The 21,828-nt window shown below is 42.6% G+C and overlaps 1 protein-coding gene across 1 annotated transcript in view; it reads left to right on the forward strand.

Moving 5' to 3' along the window:
* Window positions 1–21,828, forward strand: part of INPP5A (inositol polyphosphate-5-phosphatase A) — a 524,426-nt gene that overhangs the window by 167,760 nt on the left and 334,838 nt on the right. Inside the window, exons 3-4 of the mRNA XM_019503024.1 lie at window positions 13,399–13,499; window positions 18,726–18,813. Of these exons, the coding sequence (XP_019358569.1) occupies window positions 13,399–13,499; window positions 18,726–18,813 (189 nt within the window). The remainder of the gene's footprint in view (window positions 1–13,398; window positions 13,500–18,725; window positions 18,814–21,828) is intronic.

Genomic DNA, 21,828 nt, shown 5'->3' on the forward strand with positions numbered 1-21,828 from the left:
GTTAGGGGGGCTGGGGGAGCTGGCAGGCAATGGGGCCTGGCAGGGCTCTCTCCGTGGTCCCCTCCCCACCCCCGCCCCTACTTGCCAGCTCCGAGTCTGGCTGCAGCTCCCTGCTGCAGCAGGCAGGGACGGTCCGCGTCATCAAGCGTTGAATCGATTCGGACCTTTTAATTGGTCCCCTGATTCAATTCATATTTGGAGATTCAGCCACTGAATCAGGCCAGATCTCGTCCGAATCAAATTGCCACCCGAAACTTCGCACAGCCCTAATGTGTATGTGTATGTATGTATACATGAATATAATATATATGGGTGTATACATATATTTATGCACACACACACACATTGCATGATGGTATGCCAGTTTTTCTCTCAAAGAAATCAGGATGGGCCCACCCTGGAAATAAATCTAGGCTGTGCAGGAGAGGAATTAATAGCAGTTGGATGCCTATTTTGTTGATGAAGGTAACAGAGAATAAGACAAGTGAGATAGGGATTACAGAAAGAAAGCAGAGAGGTGGTTAGCTGTATTAGTGTTGTGTGTGTTTATATATCACGATGAGTCCATGAAAAAGGCTGAAGTGACATTATTCAGGCAACATCATTTTGGCATTTCATAACTTTGGAGTCCTTGACATTACAACCTTGATAATTTTCCTTTAACATAGCTTGAGAAAAATTTTACTTCTTAACCTTGCCTGTTAATTAATGAAGATGGAGGGTAATATCAAGCATTTATACTTTTTTTTTCTCCCAGAAACAAGTATTTGAATACATTGAACAATAATGACCATCTCCTATCCCAAAATTATTTTTCTTTTCTTCACATTTTTTTCCAGCCATTTTTAAACATAAAGAAATGTAGAACCCAGAAAGTGGTGACAGTGCCACTTTCTGACTCTTAGCTCCCAAATGTGAAAATACTGCAACTTTTTGGAAGCAGTTTGAAACTAAGTATTTTGACTACTTTAAGACCATATGTGATAAATCAGGAGTGTTATGTAAAGCACATATGATTTATTTTACAAGTCAAAGGATATAGTAGAACTAATGTCTCAATATTTCTAATGTTTTTTAAAAGAATCTCAATGTATTTTGTGAACAGTTGTGCGTGTATTAGTACAATATGATAAACCAAAGATTCATGTTTGTATATTGTATAGCTGTGTGTGTGTGTGTGTGTGTGTGTGTGTGTGTCCAATTCCTGACGAGTCTGAGCCATTTGATGCATTAGTGTAACAAAGCGGGGCAGCAGCCGAGGCACTAGCCCCAGGAGCCTTCTGGGGAAATGAGGGGAAGGGGGCACACAAATATAGCAGCAGCTGTGCTGCTGGCCCAACAGTTACTGTACTGCCAGCATTGTAGCCCCTGACACTGCCCCATGCACAGCTGCTGCATGCAGAACCCAAAAGTTCCCAGTCATGCCTCTGGCTTGATTCCTAAACCCCAGGAGAAATCATGAGCAAAGCATTCTGCTTATCTTACCAGGAGGGCTTGATCTAGTAGGTCATTTCAGATCAAGTTCACTAGATTGGGCCTTGCGCAAAACAGATGGGAAGCAGGTGATAATAGTTGTGTCCATATGCCCAGTAGTTGAGTTGGAAATGATATTGCCTACTTGGCAGTATCAGACTATTTTGTCAAATGGGTATGTTCCTACAGTGAATTTCGCTGAAACCCATTTTCCAATGGGAAAATATTTTAATTCAAAAGATCATCTATTTTAGCTAGGTGGAGTATTGAATTCAGTTATATCTTTTACAAAAACTGGGATTCTGACTTTGACGTCCTTTAGTCATTTTATGTCACTATAGTTCTGCTGATTTCGAGGAAGAAATGTATAATGTTGACTAATATGAGTTTAAAACAAACTCTTGCTGTCTTTGTGAAAATACCAAATTGATACAAATACAGATGTAGTTTTGAGCATTGTATATTGCTAAATGACCATTAGCCTCTGGCTACTATGAATTTTAAATCCTTCCTTATTCATTATAACAAACAGCGCATACTAATGAATAATGGAAAACTAATAAAAGGTAATGAGGCAAAGTCAGTTTGCTCTTAGTTGAGGGTTTCTCATTATATCGGAGGATGTAACTTTTAATATTTAAATACCTTTTTGTACCTTAGCTTGGAAGGAATTTCAGTAACTCCTTTCAATAATGTTCAGTCAACATGACTTTCACATTTAAAGAAATAACTTATTTTAAATGTTAAAATTTATATTTGCTATTATTTTGGATCCCGAAAGACTTGAATATGACCTGGAAGGATATTTTCCAGGTCTCAGTCTAGTATGTAATAAATATCAGATCTGCAGTCTTTTGTACTCAGTGGGTGCATCTACATGAGACACTTAACAGTGCGGTAGTATAGTTTACTGCACAGTAAGTGTGCATGTCTACATGTGTGTGTGCTTACTACACAGTAAAAACCCCTAATTGAGAGCAAATTTTGTACCTGCAAATGCAGGTATCAAATTCACTTGTGATTAGTTATTGTGCAGTAATGCATATATAGATGCGACCCAGGAGTAAATCTGATCCCAAGTCAGCCCTGCCACTAGGAGGGCTGGGAGCTTCTTCTGCCCCAGGACTGAGCTGCCTCTATGGCAGCTTCTGTCTCAAGCCTTTAAAAGTCTGCAGGCATTTTGAGACCTGGGGCACACGAGCAGGGAGCCTGAGGCAACTGTGGGCCCCTGTGTTCCCCTGGGTAGGCTGCAGGCCAGCTACTCCAGCCTGCCAGCACCTCAGTGCCGTGCAGCTCCCAGGCCTGTGCTGTCGAGGCCTGTAGGCTGCTTCTGCCCCTGGGCCCAGCTGCAGTCAACTTCTGCCCACAGCCCACCCCCTGAGCCTTAAAGTGCTGTGGGGCATTGCCTCTGCCATGCGGCTACCGGTCCTGAGCTGTGCCCCTGCACTGGGCGCTGCAAGCAGCTGCCCAGGCCGGGCAGCTGTGCGGAAGTCCAGAGAGCTGGAATGGGGCCCGCAATGGCCTCGTCATCACCAACTCCCATGCCTGTGCCTGCCACCTGGGGACCCAACTGGTCCGTGGAAGAGAATGGTGACCTACATGGCACTGTGGGGTGAGGCAGAGGTGCGTTGCCAACGCAGTGCAGGTGAATGGAATGTGTCTGAAATGACTGATTTGAATCTTGAATTAATTAATAAGATGAAAATGGTGTTTGATTGCTAGATAAATAGAGTGCAACTACAATAAAGCAGACAGATATGCCAATGAATAGAGAAAAATGCTTTCTAAGTCTATTCCAACTATGTAGTTGGTCCTAAGATATATCACCCACAAAATCCTTGCCTCAATGAATCAAGCGACATTTTTGTAACTTTTTACTCTTAGTTCAATACATTTCTTTTCAGGTATACAACTTATGTTTTGCTTTGCAAGCTTAAGTTGTAGTTGTTTATTTCATACAGCTATCCAAATTGATAAGATCAGTATTGTCATGCTAAAACTGATCTAGAACAGACCATGTGTAAAAATGACACACTGTTGCTATAGAGCATAAATTAGGTCTATTATAATGCTGAGATTATTAGAAGATTTTTGTGTTTGATTAAGAATCATCTCCAAGCTATAGAGGAAAACAGCCAATCTATCAAACTTAGTTAAAAACCAAAGAACTCAATGTATCCCTCTGTTAACAAAATCTCTTACTGTATCCATAAATGAATTGGTACAGCAGGGGTAGGCAATGTTTTTTGGCTGGAGTGCTGAAAAAACCACAATGTCTACCTTGTAAGGTGCTAGAGTGCCAGCACAGCCCAAAAACAAAACTGGGGTGGAGGGGGTACATGGCAGGATGCATTGCATATTTAATACTATTAATAATCATTAATATTGCTTTAATTTCTATTGTAAAAAAAAAAAAAGAGCTGGTGTCAGGTAGGAAGCAGGGCTGCCCCCGGGCTCTACTACTCAGGCTACAGTGGGGGCCCAGGAGCACCAGAGGTGGGGCCCAGCTGGCCTGCGCAGCTCTGTGGGGATGGGGTGCAGCCACCCTGCCCACAAAGGGATGCTGCCTGGCTGAAGCAGGATGCTGGGCCCAGGGAGCTCCCTGCTTGGTCTCTGTGTATGCAGGGTACAGTGGGAGTGGGAGCTGCAACCACGGGCTGTTCCCCGGGCTCTGGGAACGGCCGCCACAGCTGCTTTAGGGCTGAGCCAGCTGGGAGTCTGCAGCACAGCGGCTCTGTGTAGTGCCTGCCCCAGCCCTGGCCCCTTGAGGGGACCTGTGGGTGGTCAAGACCAGGACCCGGGCAGGCTGAGGCAGCCATGGTGGCTGTTCCCAGGCTCCAGGGGGCTCCCGCAGCCAGGCCCCTGCACCGGGGACGGCTCTGCCCTGTCTGCACTGTGCCCAGCATGCGGGGAGGCCAGTCCCGGAGAGGGAAACCCCCTGAGCCCAATGTCCTGCCCCGACCAGGCAGTATCCCCATATTTGCAGGGTGGCTGCGGCCCATCCCTGAGCTGCACGGGCTGCCCAGGCTCCACCACAGGTGCCACTGAGTACCCCCATCTGCCCGCCCACAACAGCTCAAGCCCACAGAGCCCCAGGGCAGCCCCTACTTCCTGCCCAGCCCCTGCCTTGCTAAGGGCCTGACTGGGCTGGGTTGCCCACGGCGCCTCCCCCCACACCACCCAGACCCTGTCCTGACCGCCCAGCCCCAGCACTCAGCACCTCAGTGCTGCCCCGGGTGGGACAGAGCATCTGTCTGCCTGGGTAGCTCCCTCCAGGGGCCAGCTGGGCTGGAGGATGCAGCCTGGGAGCAAAGGGCGGGGGCAGTAGAGCACAGACAGCTTCCCTACTTGTGTTGTTCTGGCTCTGCCCCAGTGCCTGCTGTGGCGCTGGGACTTGTGGTTGCACAGGAGAGCCTGAAGCAGCAACTTTAAAAAAAGCCTCAAAACCTCCCAATTTCTTTGCATGCCTCCCGGCGTGCTGGGAACAATATCTCCACCTGCTACTAATGGCACGTGTGCCGATGGCTGCTGACCCCTGTAGTACAGCCTCATGCTGTTGTCTATCATGGACCCAGAAAATGAGGAGTCTAAAGGCTTGACTCCCTATTCTACATCTTCCAGATCATTGAAGCTTGAAGGATGGATTGAAGGATGCTTCATAGATTCTGGTTCCCGGTGCAGCCGTGTCTAAAGCATACCCTAACATTTCTTATTTAAACATAAAATAGGTGTTCAAACTTACTTTTACATAAAAGCTTTTTTAAAGACAATCCAACTCATGTAAAAAAAAATAGCTGGAATTCAATTCTGAATCTGCCTATTACAAAGTTCTTCTTTGGCCTGAAGTTTTACTTTGAATTAGTCACCTTTTTTCTCTTTCTCTGAGAAAACAATGTCTTATTACAGTGGCGCTTCACCTTTTGGCCCTGTGGGCTGGGTGAGTGGTATGGGACTGGTCTCCAGCTGGATTGGGCCCAGCACTGCCTCTGCCCACAATGCATACCTGGTTCAGCTCCTGCACAGCCTTGGCTAGCTCCCACAAATTGGGTTCTGTGCTGCCACTGGCTGATCTAGGATTTTGAAATGCAGATAATGTGGATCATCACATATAACACAACATACATTTTTCTCCAGGTTAAGAAGAACTTTGAAGCTTTACTAATATACTAGGGGCCTAAGGATATATTATTCAGTTAAAGATTGAAGAAAAAAATAAATATAACTTTATTGGAATATGCATTAATTTACTATATCATATATTATGTATCAAAACACAAGAAACTAGGTAAAAATAACAACAGATTTTGTTTCTTTAGTCATGCGATTGCTAGAATTAAATATATATCTCTTTCAAACTGATAAAACACAAGCTAGCCTTCTCAATAATCTTGGCAAAGCATTTAGGGCTTCTATGAAAATTATTTCCATGCCTGAGTTGGTGTTCACCTGAGTTAATGTTTTCACACCTGAATTAATGTTTTTAGCTAGAGTTAAAAGCAGTTTGCAAGGCTATGAATTAGGAACTACATTAAGAGGAGCAGCCAACAGCAGAATTGCAAAAGAAAGGATAGCTTAAATTGTGGAACATCAAGACCTTTAAAAAGGGGGAGAGGGTTGTTAACACTTGGGGAATGAAGAGTTTAGAAGGAATCAGGTATTTTATAATGAGCAATCAAGTCAAGTGACTCTCTTACTTCTGCCTGAATAGAAATGCTGCTTCCACTGCCAGGAAGTTGGTTTTAAACTTTGGGTGGACCGATAATCAAAGGGGACTGTGACTGTCCCACTGAACACCTCCCCCCCCCCACCCCAGTCCACCACATGGTGCTGCCTTACACGGCGTGCAGGGCCATGCTTTCTGGCCCATGGTACTCCCCACAGATCCAGAAATTTGGCAGCAGGGGAGCAGTGCCACCATTCCCCTGCTGTTAATTTTTTGGACCCATAGGGAGCCTTGCAGGTTGGATGACATGGTGCAGGGAGCCAGACCTGGCCCTTGGTGTGGGGGTTTGAACACCCCTGTTCTGTGGGGGGGTTTTTAAATGCAAGTTTGTTATATAGTTTATTATCTAGTACTAATTTGTAGTGTAAATAAAATGGACTGAAGTCTCTATAAGGCTATTTTGTGTGGAGAGGCTCTTTTTTTTATAACTACCTGTGATATAACACTTTTTGGTAGTAGTACTTCACAGAGGTCAACATATGAGGAAATAGAGGCCTTGAAAGTAAAGACACTAATCCAGTGCACCTAAGAAGCCAGTGATAATTATCCTCCCTTGCTGTTGTAATTCTGATACAAATTGAAAAGTTTTGAGATTCTACTGTTGTGATCAAGAGAGAATAATATGAAGAATTCATGTAGACTGGTGTTTCAAAACTGCTTGGCTTGTTCTTTGTGTGTTGCTGAGCCCATGGTTTCTGTTCATGTTTATTCTGCTCTTATTGCTGGACCTAGTTTGGAAGATACTGGTTGCATCTTGAATTTGCTGATTACCCTTAGCATTTGGATAAACAATGAATGGATCTTGATTTGCTGCTGATGGTTTGGGGTCAAAGTAAACCACAAAATTTAATTTTATCATTTGGAAATGACTGTGTTAGTCTGTTGTTGATAAAATCCCCCGTATTGATTAGCTCACTAGTATCCAGTAGGCACTTTGTCGTAATGAATTCTTTAAAGAGGTAGATAAGGCCACCTGACAGCTTTCCCAGGATGACTGACTTGTTCAGTTGTTGTAGAACTGATTTTAGTGCCATACCTTCTGTACTGGAATGCCATTCATTCTATTTAGTTGCACAGTATTGGTATAATGGAAAGCAGGGAACTGAACATAAGTTGATATTACAATTTGTTTTTCTGTCACAGAAGTTGTCTTATGATTCAGCAGACATTATTTTAATATCATTGATTATATTTAATTTAAACAAAAGCCATAAAAGAACCTGTAAGCTGTATTTTAATAGGATGCTTTTCAAAAGTAGGGTAAATTTCTATGTGCTGCGTATTTGATGTGGTGCATTAACTTTATTACTTTGCTTAAATAATATTAATGCAACTTTATGCTTCTTATTTAGTTTCTAATTTAGTCTGTGCATAGGGTGACCATATGTTACCCTATGCATAGACTGTCTGGGACAGTCCCAGGTTTCAAAGGCCAGTCCTGGCCAGCTGTTGGGAATTATAATGTGTGTCCTGGAAATTCAGGGGCAATGGGTGTACTCTGGCCAGGAGTTGGAGTGGCATGGAGTGCCTTTCAGTCAGGCAGGCTGCCCACCCAGCATGCAGCCCTGCCCCAGCCAACTTGTGAGGGGGTAAAGGGACACAGTGTCCTAGAGTACTGGGATTTCCATCTGGTTAGCCTGTCTATGTATTAAATATATGGCAAATGAAATAATGAAACAACATCACTAAATCTATGGATACTTTTTTAGGTAAGATAAATGACATTCAGCTTAGTCCCAGCACTTTAAAAAAAAAAAAAAAAAAATCCCCACACTCACCAGCTGCAGGAATGGCGATTGCCGTGGGACAGCTGCCGCGTGGGTGCCCAATGAACCTCACTGCCCTGTGTTGTGTGAGGGGGCTCTGCCATGAGCCCTCAGAGGACCCAATCCCCACTACAAGAGCTGGTGAGTGCGGGGCTTTTTGCTTTTTTTTTTTTTTTTAACCAATGGGAAGCTGGACTGGGTGGGGGATGGGACTGGGTAGGGCAGCCATGGGGGCTTCTCCTGCAGCTCCTCCAGCTGCCCCTGCCCCTGCGAGGGGAGCCATAGGTGCTCTGCCTTGCTGCCGCTTGCCCAGCTGGTGCTGGAGGAGGGGAGTGCGATGCATGTGTGGCTCGCTCTGGGCAGCAGCAGGGCATAGCCCCATTCCCAGTGCTGCTGCACCTGCATCAGTGCTGGGAGCAGGGATTCTGCCCTGCCACTGCTTGGGATGTTGGGCCATGGGATGTGGGCGCAGTAGTACTGGGAGGAGGGGCTATGCCCTACTACTGTTTGCCCCCTTCTGCCTGGAGTGGGCCGCACCTGCATCCTGTCCCCCCCCTCCCTGGCTAGGCAAGTGGCAGCAGGGCAGAGCCCCCACTCCTAGCGCTGCCACACCTGCATCCCGCATCCTCCCACGCCCCTCCCCAAGTATTGCACCACCCCTGCCCCAGCTGGGCAGCTTGTCCCAGCCCCAATCCCTCCTTCCCCAATGCCCCTTCCCTCCTCCCTCCCCCAACCCCAACAGACTTACCAGCTGGTGGCAGCTGTCACCTGCTTGTTTAATCTATGGACAAATCTCTGAATTGGCTGAATCTTTTCCAAAGCTTTTCCATATCGATTTGGATGCTTTGAATTGATTTGGAGCTTTTATTTGGTCTCCTGATTTGATTCAGATTCTTTTTTAAACTAAATTTGACTATGCTAAATTTAACTTTATGCTACCTTAATTACAGTTTGTAGTGCAATTGCCAGCAAAAGTGCTGGAGAAACAGCAATACGTATAATTGCAATCTAGGCGCAGGGCATTTATGTCCCTTCTGCATGTGCAAGTAAAGGCATGCTGGGATCTAATGTGTGATCAACTACACAGTTGTGCCTGCTGCCATGCCACATCGCAGGCATGGTTAAGTTTTTTTATAAATACTTTGCATGTGTAGCTGGCCTTAAGGTTATTGTGCAGTTAACCAGTTAATTGTTGTTTCTCATGTGCTATATAATATTATTTCTAAATGCTGTGCTGTGATTTTAAAACATGCCCCAAGTTGCATACTCCCTCTCTGCTAAAGTAGATCATAATAAGCTTCTTTCCCCATCAAAAAGTTTGTAGTTCCTTTGCTGGATTTAGTTTTCATTAAAAATCACCCCTCTTTTAACCTTCATAATCTGGAAGGAGATGTTCCACTTCATGTAAATAAGAAATGAAGAGTCATGGTGTCCTACTGACTAAGAGCTTACATACAGCATCTTCCTTTAAAAAGTTATTTTTCCGTGTGCTTTATCATGCATTGCTTATAATGTTGTGAATTAGAAGCAGTTTCTTTGAAATTGGTGAGGTTTCATTGAGGTTAAGGTACTTCTAAAATTTTTGTGCTTTACCTATAGATCATAACAGTTTGCTTATTTTTATTTCTTACCTTTTTCTCTGTTACTGGCTCTTTTTTAAAATTGTATTCATAAATCTACACTATAGATTTTTTTTTTTTTGGTGGTGATCAAAGTATAAAAGAAATTTAAAAGATTAATCCCTTTTCAGTGTAATGTGATGCACTCAACATGATGTGAAAGAACTTAACTAGTTAAAAACAATTCTGTTTAAGATCACTGTAAACTCAAGTGGATCAATTTCAAGGCCACAGCAGTGATGAGAAGAATTGAGACTGGTCATATTTTATATTTTAATGATAAATTATAGTATGGTGCTTTAAAAATGCTGACAGCCAAGGCTATTTACAAAAGATTTTTAATCTATTTGTCTTCTTGCCATTTCATTGCTATGTGAAACAATAAATTCAGTTGGGAGGAAACTTTATGCATCTTAGAGTAATACCTTTCTTGTGCAATGAATCAAGTTTCCCATTCAATTCGGAACTGACCTAGAACATCAGTTTTGTTGCTCAAAGGAACAGTTTTACATAGAAGCTTCTAGACGTGGGTATTAAGTGAGATGCAATTGAGATCTAGGGCATTACTCTAAAGCAGTTGAAATCTGTTACTAAACTATCACAACTAATTTCTTTGGCTTCTCTGCACCTCAGTTGTGTGAAATCACACATGATTAACAAATTAATATCTTAAATTTGGGAACTTGCAGATTTTACTCTTTGTTCTAGGGAGTTGGCAGATTGTTTGTAGAATTGTATATGACTGTATGTACATGAGAGAGAAAAAGTGGGTCAAGAATTTAAAGGTCATCTCAGCACCCAAATCCTTCTGAACTCAGGCAACTGTATTAAATTGAATCACCAAGATTTATGAGTAGAGACAAGGCTCTTCTAAAATTCAGTAGTAAAATAATGGATAAAGTCGTGGGTTTTTGTTAGTGAGAAGGCTGACTGGAGAAGAAATACATATGTTTTGCTTGAAAATTATTTTGTTTGTAGATGTGAAAAGTAACTCTGTAGCCCCAGATTGGAACTGACACATGGAGATGGGTTCTGCTGTCCCTGCTGTAGTCTCCTCTCTACTCTTACCCTGTGGAGGTTACTTCATGTCCCAGGGCTTGTGTTTGACCAGGAGGTGAAGACTGGACAGCTCAGAAGGTGAAGCAGATGTGCCAAAAGGACAGTAGCGGCAGCACATGGTGTTTGGGGTGCTTTTAAATGTCAGTGGTGATCTACTATTGAGAAAGGTTGGAGACCACTGCCTTACACCCAAGTAACATGGTCTGGGTCCCTTGTTACACTCCTCAAGTACAAGAGGAATATAGTCAGTGTGTTCTGTTCCTACACTCTTACGAGGTACAGTTTACCCAGGTTCCCAGATCTTGGAATTCTCAACAGGGGGGGCTAGAAACAATAAAGCAGAAGCACAGTAAGGTTATTCTGGATGGTCTTTTCATGGTTGTGCAGCTGCATCAAAAAAAGTTGTCAGAAATATTTTAACAAAATTATTTTTTGTTGGAAAAGACTAGCACACCAAAATCATATGCAGCTTTTCAGGGGCTGGTATACATTTGGTCAAACTTGCACCTGAATTTCATTCATCCCAAGTGAATGCCCTTGCTTCTGGGCTATAGAGTTGTTCTGGCTCTTCCTGACCTTGTGACTATCTAATTGTGTATATATAATATAGAACAGTACCAGGAGGATAAATGACCTATACCAGGGGTTCCCAAAGTTTTTTTTTACACCGTGGCCTGGAAGTGGCCACGGCCTGGCGAACTGCAGCCCAGCAGTCACAGCTGACCGCATCTGGAATTTCCAGCCAGAAGATGGGTAAGGATACCTCCATCCTCTGGGTGGGGAGGTGGGCCAAATCCTGTGTTGCCACGGGCCCTGCAGAAGGAGCCATGGCCTCTCCACCTGGCTCTGGGGGGGCTGTGGTTTGCTGGTCCACGGCCACTTACAGTCCGGCAGCTTACTGTGCTGCAGACTGGCAGCTGACCTGCTGTGGCCTGGCACAGGCCCGTGGCCCAGGGATTGAGAACCCCTGACCTATACCATAATAGCTGACAGGTGAGTGATTTGGGCACTTACCCAGAATGCTGGAGACCAACACTCAGATTCTTGTTTTCCCTGAACTTTGGTCTCTCATGTTCAACATAAGTGCCCCAACTACTAGTCTGCCACCTATTCTATTTACCTTCTTGGTTACAGTTTTTTTGTGTGTGAGAGAATTTATAGAGGTCATGGATTTATCCCAGTGCAAAACAGGAAAATCTGAATTTTCAGAGAGAGTGTACAAAAAATCTTACGTGAAAAATGGTGGCCTGGACAGTTAAAGTTTGGGAAAATTAAGTATAGTTTTAATTTTAAGTATAGTTTTGAAATGGAAACTGTCAAACTTAACTATAGACATTGATATGTGTGCTACCTATAATACTAACATAGTCACAAAGCTAACATAGCAACTATTTTCCCAGTTCCTTAGGAGCTACATAATTTGGGAGTGCTGACAGATGTTCAGAACCCCACTGTAACTCACGGCGCTTCACAAAAAGTATCATGAGTTACAGCAAACTCCCTGAGCCAATAGATGTTTGCTGTTCAGTTGGAAGGGGGTGATCAAGCTTCACTTTGGAGCTGATCCAGGGGAGAGAGGCTGCATGTCTGCAGTCACTCTCCCCTAGCCCTGACATCCCCTTCTCAGCTCTGGCACTGTCTTCAGGATGGGAGGGGTGGGTAGGGACAGGAGGGAGCTCCATCTTTGCCCAGCTAGTGCTGGAGGGTGGGGCAAATGGATTGGAGCTGCTCTGAGCTCCCAGCCCATTCCTGCTCCCAGGCAGAGACAAACAAAAGTTAATGAAGGTGCTCTGCTTTGGAGCACCTTCATCTGAACCCTCATTAAATGACAGTTAATTTCTCCTGCCATTGGGACTTATCTGACTGATCACACTAGAAACGTAACTTCTGTCTCCATCCTGGGAGTTATTGCTGTGGCCTTTTCCATTGTGGTAAGCAACGTACCCTAATTCTAGTTACATGATCACAGACAATCTGTGGATAAAGTATCATGGAGATTTCCTTTTGAAGTTAGTCCTTTTGCCACAGGTCTTCCCATGGAGAAAGGTAGATAATGCCAATAAAAACTAATATATCAGTGTTCCACACTAAAATCGCTTGTTTTTTGAGTAGGTTGACTGTAGTCTCATATCTCCTAGAATACTTAGGTTTCAGTTCTGTGCAATATATTAGCATAGTGATGGATTTCTCTGCCTTGTCCTATAATGTAGAATCTAAAGCAAATGAAATACACTTGCAACAGAACTCCATGGAAACATTTTTACTATATCGTTACTGAGAACTTTTTGGAACTTCAAAAAATGATGGCATTTTTAAAACATTCAGAAGTAATTAAGGACTTTGGACTCTTTAAAAAATCTTGTTTAGCCCTTTTACACCACAAGCAAAGCCAGAATTTGTTTTGGTTTATTCACTAACATATGCCCTTGGTGAGATTAGGTAGATAATGTGGTGCATTTTACTTAAATGACTAGGAACAACCAGCAAGAAATCATATATTTAATAATAACAATGAAGTATTTTAGATGTGTAAATTAGTATCTTCTATTCTGAGTGCATTAAAGAACCCAAGAACTCCTTCCCACATTTATGTTTCTGACAATTATCTTATTTTCATATATAATAGAATTTCTCTCATGTAATGACTTGCCTAAATGACTTGTATCTAAATTTTCATTTTTTGCGCAATATTGTAATAGCTGTTGATATAATTTAACTACTTATATATATAACATATATGTATGTTTGTATGTTTCAGGTTGTTCATGCACACAGGCCACACTTCATGGCTTTACACTGTCAAGAGTTTGGTGGAAAAAACTATGAAGCTTCCATGTCTCATGTGGACAAATTTGTGAAGTAAGTAATTGGAAAGGAACCTGTTCATTTTAGCATATGTTTGGAAGATGTAACAAATATTCTGGATAAATTCTTAAATAAACTCTAGTTTAGCCACAAGGTTGGATGAAAGAATTACTGGTAAAATTCTGTGTCATTCCAGAAGACAGATTGGACGATCATGGTAGTCCCCTCTAGCTTTAAAAATCTTTTGAATCTGTGATTCATAGAATCATAGAAAATTAAGGTTGGAAAAGACCTCAGGCCATCAAGTCCAACTCTTTCTCAAAGCAGGACCATCCCCAAATAGATCATTTCAGCCAAGGCTTTGTCTAACCCTGGTCTTAAAAACCTCCAAGGATGGAGAATACACAACCTCTCTGGGTAACCTGTTCTGCTTTACTGCCCTCCTAGCAAGAAAATTCTTCCTAATGTCTAACCTAAACTTCCCTTGCTGCTACTTAAGACCGTTGCTCCTTCTGTTATCTGCCACCACTGAGAACAGCCTCTCTCCATCCTCTTTGGAACCACCCTTCAGGTAGTGGAAGGCTGCTCTCAATCCCCTCTCGGTCTTTTCTTCTCTGGATTAAATAAGCCCAGTTCCCTCAGCCTCTCATAAATCATGTCCCCCAGCCCCCTTACCAGTTTTGTTGCCCTCCACTGGACTGTCTCCAATTTGTCCACATCCTTTCTGTAGTGGGGGGCCAAAAACTGAACACAGTACTCCAGATGTGGCCTCACCAGTGCTGAATAGAGGGCAATAATCACTTCCCTTCATCTGTTAGCAACACACCTACCAATACAGCTCAGTATGCCATTAACCTTCTTGGCAACAAGGGCACACTGCTGGCTCATATTCAGCTTATGATCTGCTGTAACCCCCAGGTCCTTTTCTGCAGAGCTGCTGCCCAGCTAGTCAGCCCCCAGCCTGTACTGGGTGGCCTGTACTGGTGCATGGGATTCTTACAAGGTATTAAATACATTGCTCCCGTTGACTTAATCTCATGGACCTGCTGCAGATTTTTATAAGACTTCTATGAATAAAGTAAGCCTGTTGTGCTTAGAAGTAAGAGAGCATACATGGCCTCAACAGCACACTGCTTCTGAATTTTGAAGTAAATGAAGTATTAAAATTTGGTCATTAGATAATATTGTTTTTGCACAGCAAATTCATTGATGACAGTATAATTTTACTTTACCACTGTCTAGACCGGAGCAGGCAATTATTTTGGGCAGAGGGCCGCTTAGTGAGTTTTGGCAAGCCATCAAGGGCTGCATGACAGGCAGCCAGGGGCAGATAACTGTTAATTTTCTAAATTTTTTAGGGGCCTCACGGGCTAGATAGAATGGCCTGGTGGGCCGCATCTGGCCCACGGGCTGTGTTTTGCCCACCCCTGGTCTAGACAGACGTAGCAATTATAACATCAAACGATATGTATGTGTAACTATGTTTGCATGATTATTTCACACCACATTTGCAGCAAAATTGCTAGTTTTAACCTTGTTTTTCATTCAGGGTTAAAGGTACAGGAATTTAATTAATATTCATCTGTATGATCCTGTGGCATTAAGACAGATAGTAACAGCTGAGGTACAATCCTGAGCAGCAGTGGTTCCCAACTTTACTTTTTAAAATAAGTAAAAGGTACATTTTTCCACACTTTCAGTTGGCAAACAAGGTACTACATGTAAAATATCTGACATTTGAAAATGTAGTCCCTCCAGAATTTACATGACTATTTGTCTTAAATTGAAAAATACCTGTTTCTGTATTGTCATTAGTTCCTACATTTACAAAAAAGAAAGTAATAGAGACTATTTCAAGATGACAACATAAGATAATTTAGTCATCTTGGGCAATTGTTAAATTTTTAAAAGGTGATCACTCTAAAAATTAAGCAGTTCTTTTACCTGTTTTCATATGGTCCTAAATTGTTTGGAGTAAACAAATACGAACTCTTGGGGATAAAGGTAACTTGAGTGGCTTGCAGCATTGGAAAGCCAGTAGATATGAAACGATGCAAAAAAGAAGGATGTAAGAAGCGAGAAAATTGGAGACTGTGAATTAAACTATAAATATTGTAAGTACTGCAAGGTAAAAAGTTAAGGTTTTCAAATTGCTGAGCAGCTGTTTAACAGCAGATGTAATTCTTTTTCATCTCATAATCTTTAGATAATTTGTTAGGTTGAAGTATTAATTGTAACAAGCGTTATCTCTAATGCCTAAAATGAGAGTAAGATCTCCTGTTAGTGTTTAGCTGGTTTTTACTGGTGCACTGGCTTTAAAAAGTTTCCTGTGAATTAGATAATTTATTATAAAAATGATTCTATGATTAGTTCTTTTAAATACAGGCCTGAAAATTGAACTTATGTTGTGAAGGCTCTGTGTACTCATTTAGATGCCAGTCTCACCTGGAGAAATTAAAGATGGTTTAAACCAATAAGACTGATATTTGATTAGTTGTATTTTCTGGCATTTTAATTTCCTTTGCAGTGATGTAGTGCACCAGAGGGTGAAATGAGCTGGCTAAAAAATTTCAGAAACCTTAATATTTGAGTACCCTGAGTCATAGAGATGAACACCTCTGGTTAAGCCAGAGGTGTCAAACAGGGCCTGCGGACTGGATTTTGGCCCACGGAGCCATTCCATTTGGCCCATTGGGCGACTAGTGGGCCATGGAGTTGAGGCATGGCCAGTGGGATGCTGTTGCTAGTATCTTGGGTCCCCTGGCCCTGGTGGACACAGGTCCTAGTAGACACAGCCCTTCGTCACCCTGTTGGCAAGTTGTCTGGCCTGTGGCTGCTGCTGCTGCCTGACCTATTGCTGCCGCTGCTACCACAGCCTGGATCTGCTTTGCAAGGAGGTCCCGTTGTCCAGATCCAGCCTGGGGCCCAGGGTGAGTTTGACAGTCCTGGGTTAAGCCCTTTTCCTAAGTGTAGAAAACATATCATAAATTTATTTAGAAATTGTTTTTTTACAGACCAATACTTGTATTTACACTTATTGGAGTAATTTTGCTTAGTAGCCTTGTTTGCAAATATTATTTTTGTCTCTTTACACTTAATGCAGTTTTTGTGGTGACTTGTCAGTATGTTGAAACAAAATTAATACATCACCTAATTTACTGTTGAAATATTTCTCTTGTAAGAAAGGACCATAAATTCCAGTTATTTAAATATAGCCATAATGAATTATTTTAAGAAACAAGTGACTTCTGTAACCACAGTGTTCAATACTTGATTTGCTAATAAAACCTGAGCCAGCTGATGTAAATATTCAAGTTGCATCAATGTGCCAAACGTTAAGTGAATAATAGCCTATGCTGTTTTAAAATAGTATATAGCCACTGTTCCTTGTAAGTAGTCAAACAGTGCCCTCTGCTGTTGTTGCTTATTAACTTAAAATGCTGTTAAAATGTCTACCTTGTTCTTGGGAAACTGAACGCTTATGCTGTTGTGGAAAACCTGTATTCCTTTCCCTTTTCTGTTGAGGCCAATATTATATTTTGCGGCATTTGCAATAAGGAATGTAATTGGAACCAGCAATCACTTTAGGACTATAAATCATCAAAATGCGAATTTGTGCCTATGGATTTTGAGACCTGTGACATATTTTCCCACCCCTTGACTATTTAGAGTTATGTCACCTGCAAGAGCTACTTTAATCATAAGCAGAGTAGATTCCATTCTTTGTCCTAGTTTGACAAATATATAGACCACGTTCCAGACCACGGGCTAGGTTTTAAAATGACAATCATGAAAGTGGAGATCTTCTATCCCTTTTATTCAGAGTCGTTCTTCAGAACCCTGTCTTTTGATCGTTATGGAGGGCAAGGGGCTGCCTGCTTTGTCACTCTTTGAGTGTGTATGACTTGAAGTTTTACTACCTGAAGCAAGTAAGGGGCTAGGGTGAAGTTAATTGTCAGGTGACACAGTTTTGGCTTTATTTCACTGACTAGCACTTTACTACTTTGTGCTTTGAAAATTATTTCCAACTATTACTTGAAAGTACCTCCCCTGCTAGACTTAAGGGAAATGGGTAGACAAAGGTTACAGCTGCTAAATGGGAATAGACTTTCATCTGCAGAGCTCTGATGGAATAGCAGTTCGTGCTCTCCTCTTGCTAGATCAAAATTCTTCCAAGTACTCTTGACTGGTGCTTTCTCCTTTAAAAGCCTCTTCACAGAGCACTTTAAGATCACCATTTACAGGGCTACCAAGTCCTACCTGCTAAGTTTTGTTCAGCTCCATGCATGACATGTCTTGACAAAGAAAAATAATCTCTGACCATTGTAGGATAAACCTGTTCCTTATGCACCTAATTTCTTGAGGTAGTTGACTAGAACAGGGCAGTAGAGAATGTTGGAAGAGTGACTGGGAGCAAGAGTTTACAAGGAGTCGGAGACTGCCAGGACTTGTTAGAGGAGGGAGTCTAAAATGAAAGATTGCTGCAAGCATGAAATGATCTGTTGGGACAGCAATAGAATCTAGAGCAGCTCACAGGCCTCGCTGGGTATGCTGAGCTCTACTGAAGATCTGCCCACTAGTATAGTTACAAATCAGCATTAAAAACATTTGGTACATCTTCACTACTCTGAGTTTTACCTTTTGAGCCAGTCAGCCTTTACCCAAGCCATCCAAGTATTTTTACTCTGCTGTCAGATGTACTGGTCAGGATCTTTGCAGACAGTGTCTTCCAGAGACTGGGAACCTGGAACTCAGAGTTTAAAGTCCACTAGGCTGGCATATCAAGTTCTCAAGAAACTTTGATTTTTTGAAATTACTTTTCACTCCTGATCTCCAGACAATTTGGAAATCACTTTAAAATAGTGTGGCTTATATGTTTGATGATATCGATCCAGAGCATATTTTGGTGGCAACGCCATTAAATCACCAGTTGTCACTCCTTTTTTGACAATTTTGACAGGAAAACCAAGGACTGAATTGGTATGGAGATTGAAGTACCCTCTCTTCCTTCTGATTAGAATTAAAGCATGTTGATATAGCAGTGTGATGGAGTTTGAACTGCACTATTTGTGCTGTACCTGTTCTGTTCTTCAGTCTCTGAGGCTTTCAGTCTGACACATTTCATAAGCCTTGAAAGCCTTTAAAGTGTTCATCAAAATGGGAAGTAGCTTGGTTCTTTCTTTAAGGGGTATTAGGAACATGTTGAATACAGTGACTAAGGTAGAGATATAAACATTTTCATTCCATTTATAATGTCGTTCTTTCATTTATGTCTTTCAGAGAATTATTATCAAGTGATGCAATGAAAGACTATAACAGAGCCCGGGTTTACCTGGATGAGAACTACAAATCGCAAGAACATTTTACGGTAAATTTCCCTCTTTCAGGAGACTGATACTCCCTTGAATGTGAACTCAATTATTTATTGATTTTTAATCCTGGTTATTGGATTGGTCTGAGTGTCTATAGTGATCATGAGGATTATATCTTTACTAAATGTACTGTATGTGGTGGGAGAAGTACACATTGATCATTTACAGGAACTGCATCTATTAAAGTGTTAGTAGCATGCCAGAATGGTGAAAGGTAAGTTTCTGCATTTTTTGTGCTCGTCGTTCTCTTTAGCAATTATCCCTCCATTCAAGAGAATGCCAGCAGGCTACATGCTGGGATGGCGCCAGATTTGGAACTTGATTAACTTGGAAGAAATGTTGGCAATCTTTAGATATTTTTGTCATGATCTTTTAAAGTCTGACTCAGTCTCACTGAAGTTATAAATGTGAAGGGAAAAATCAGCGTACAGATGTCCATTGATATGCAGGTGACATTTAGGTCAATATGAAAATTTGACTCAGCCTTAGGAAAACTTACCTTTCTACTCGTGAACAAAGTGATAATATTGTTACAGCCTAAAGTTATACACTAAATAAACCGTTTGCTTCCATGTTACTTTATGATGTACTGCTAAACTGTTTCACTGTATGGAGCAGAACTACTGCATTAATCTACCCCAGGGCCATCCAAATCTTGGCCTGCAAGGGGCTAACTTGCAGCCTGGGAGCTCCTGCAGCTGCTGCTCTGGCAGCTGAAATCTCTGGGCTCCTCCTCTCTCTTCCAGCTTTTGCTTGCTTCCCACCCATTCCTGGGGATGGGGCAGCATGGTGGGAGGGGGCCAGAGAGGGGTTTGTGTTATCTGTACTGTGCATGCAGCCTGCAAGAGGGGAACTGGGCTGTGCACGTGGCCAGGAGAGGGACTGGGCTGCTCAAACTGGATGCTTGCGGGGGTGAGGGGCTACCTGAAAGGATGCCAGAAGGGCTGCCCCAGGGATGCGCAGCCCATGCTTTATGTAGCCTCAGGGCCTGAGGGCATGTGGTCTCTGCCACCCAGAAGTTGGACTACCTTCATTTACAGGTTTAATTGATGACACAGATGAGAATTTCCCAACTGTCAAGGCTTTGTTTTTCCATGTATCCCTTTGTACCTGATAATAACAATAATATTTTGCCAACAATAATATCTTGTTCTTACGTTATTTTGAATGATCTTGGGTGCATAAGATTTGCAAACTGTTTGTTGGTAAATAATGAATTCCATGTGCATTTCTACAGAATGAGTCATATTGGAGTCTCTTCTGTTATACTTGAAATAACTTAGCAAAGGATTTGTCTATCAAGATACTTATGTGCCAGAATCTCAATATTAGAGCATGTAATTAGGAGCTGGATCCCCCAACATTTTTTCCTTTTCACCCAAACTCATATGTCCAGTAGATGCTAATTCTTCTCTGCTAGGCCTATAGCTGTTTTCTACTTCCCAATGCAGCAGTAATGTTTCCTCTCATATCTTGTCTGCTGTTGCCATCCAGCAGTAGCCCCAAAGATTCTTCTTCTCTAGTGTACTTGTTCCCTAACTTCTTTCCATACAAGTAGCTTAGTTTCACAGGGTAGAACGAGATGCCATCCTTTGTGCCACCATAAAAAGTTTTTCTGGCACCACAAAGTGACAGCAAAAAGACATCCATCCATATCTTTTTATTGTATAATGGTGTGGCCACAACCAAAAGTAATAAGAAATTATGCCAACTAATTGCAGTGGATAACTGTTTGCTTAGGGTGAGAGAGCAAAGGCAGCCTAGAGATGTCTGCACTCTCCTGCCGCTCTAGACAGGCACTCGCTGGACTTGAGGAGCCCAGGCCTGCATGCTCTGGAATTCCTTCTGCACAGGATCGGGCCCCTTGGTCTTGGAACTCCTGTCCAGCTTTCCCCACTTCCAGAGACACACCACCCAGGACATCTCCAGGGCATGTTTCTGCAAGCAGGGAAAGTTGAGCTGCTCCATTTCCAGAGATATGACCCTTAGGTTTCTGGGCTGCATCTTCAGAAGTGAAGAAAGCCAAGTTGACTGGTAGCCACAGTGCCAGGACTGTGTACTGCACTGGAGTGTCCTGGCTTTTCCTGATCCCAGAAACACATTCCTGCAAGCAGAGATCCCCAACTTTCCTGCTTTCACAGACACATCCCCAGCAACCTTTCGGATTCCTAGAAATTGCTGGGATGCGTCTCTGGAAGTGGGGAATACACCACTTGGCCTGCAAGATCAGTGGGCAAGACCATGGTTAATGTGCCAGGACATATCCCAGCACAGCTGATCCACTTCATTTGGCAGTTCCTGTTTCTAGCTCTAGAAACTGTTCTATCCTTGATGGACGTATCCTTCTTCTTTATGGTTTCTCCAGAGGGCAGTCTCAAGGAAATCCTCCTCTTTTTCAGCAAGCTATCTAGCATTAAGCTAAATTGTGTCTTGCTTTTCTCTGGGCTGTTGATAGTGTGTTATACTTTCCTTTGTACTTCTGTGTTGATAGTTGAGAAGTACATGCTGTTTCATCCTTTCAGTAGATAATGTCAGTGTATTCAGTAGACTTATGGAGTTAAATGATTTAATCCCATTCTTTCTTGCACAAAAACTGTCCTGCTGAATAGCAACTTTTATAACCAGTGGTTGCTTGCAACCCAGTCTTTGCTTCAGGCCATTGAAACCTACTGTGGGTCACCTCTCTTCTCTTGAGCCACCTGCTGCTGTGTCTACCTCCCATCTCTACTACCTGCTCCATGCACCACTGGTTCTGGTCCTCAATGGCACAGAAGGAAGGCAAAGTCAGTTTGGCGAGAGTAAGCAGTGTCTATCGAACAGGGTGAGAGAGGGAAGCAGAGAAGGCTGCAAAAGAGCTTGCTAGCATGACACAGGACAGAGGAGGAGGCACACTGTGGTGAACTGTGTGTCACTAAACCCCCATGCTACCACATTGGAGCTGTGCTGACCACTGGCATAGAGTGTTCTCCTAATATGGGAAACCAGCCACAAAAATATTCCACAAATAGTTG

This window comes from Gavialis gangeticus, unplaced genomic scaffold, assembly GCF_001723915.1.
Source record: "Gavialis gangeticus isolate Ggan-Ray unplaced genomic scaffold, GavGan_comp1, whole genome shotgun sequence".
Taxonomy (NCBI): domain Eukaryota; kingdom Metazoa; phylum Chordata; order Crocodylia; family Gavialidae; genus Gavialis; species Gavialis gangeticus.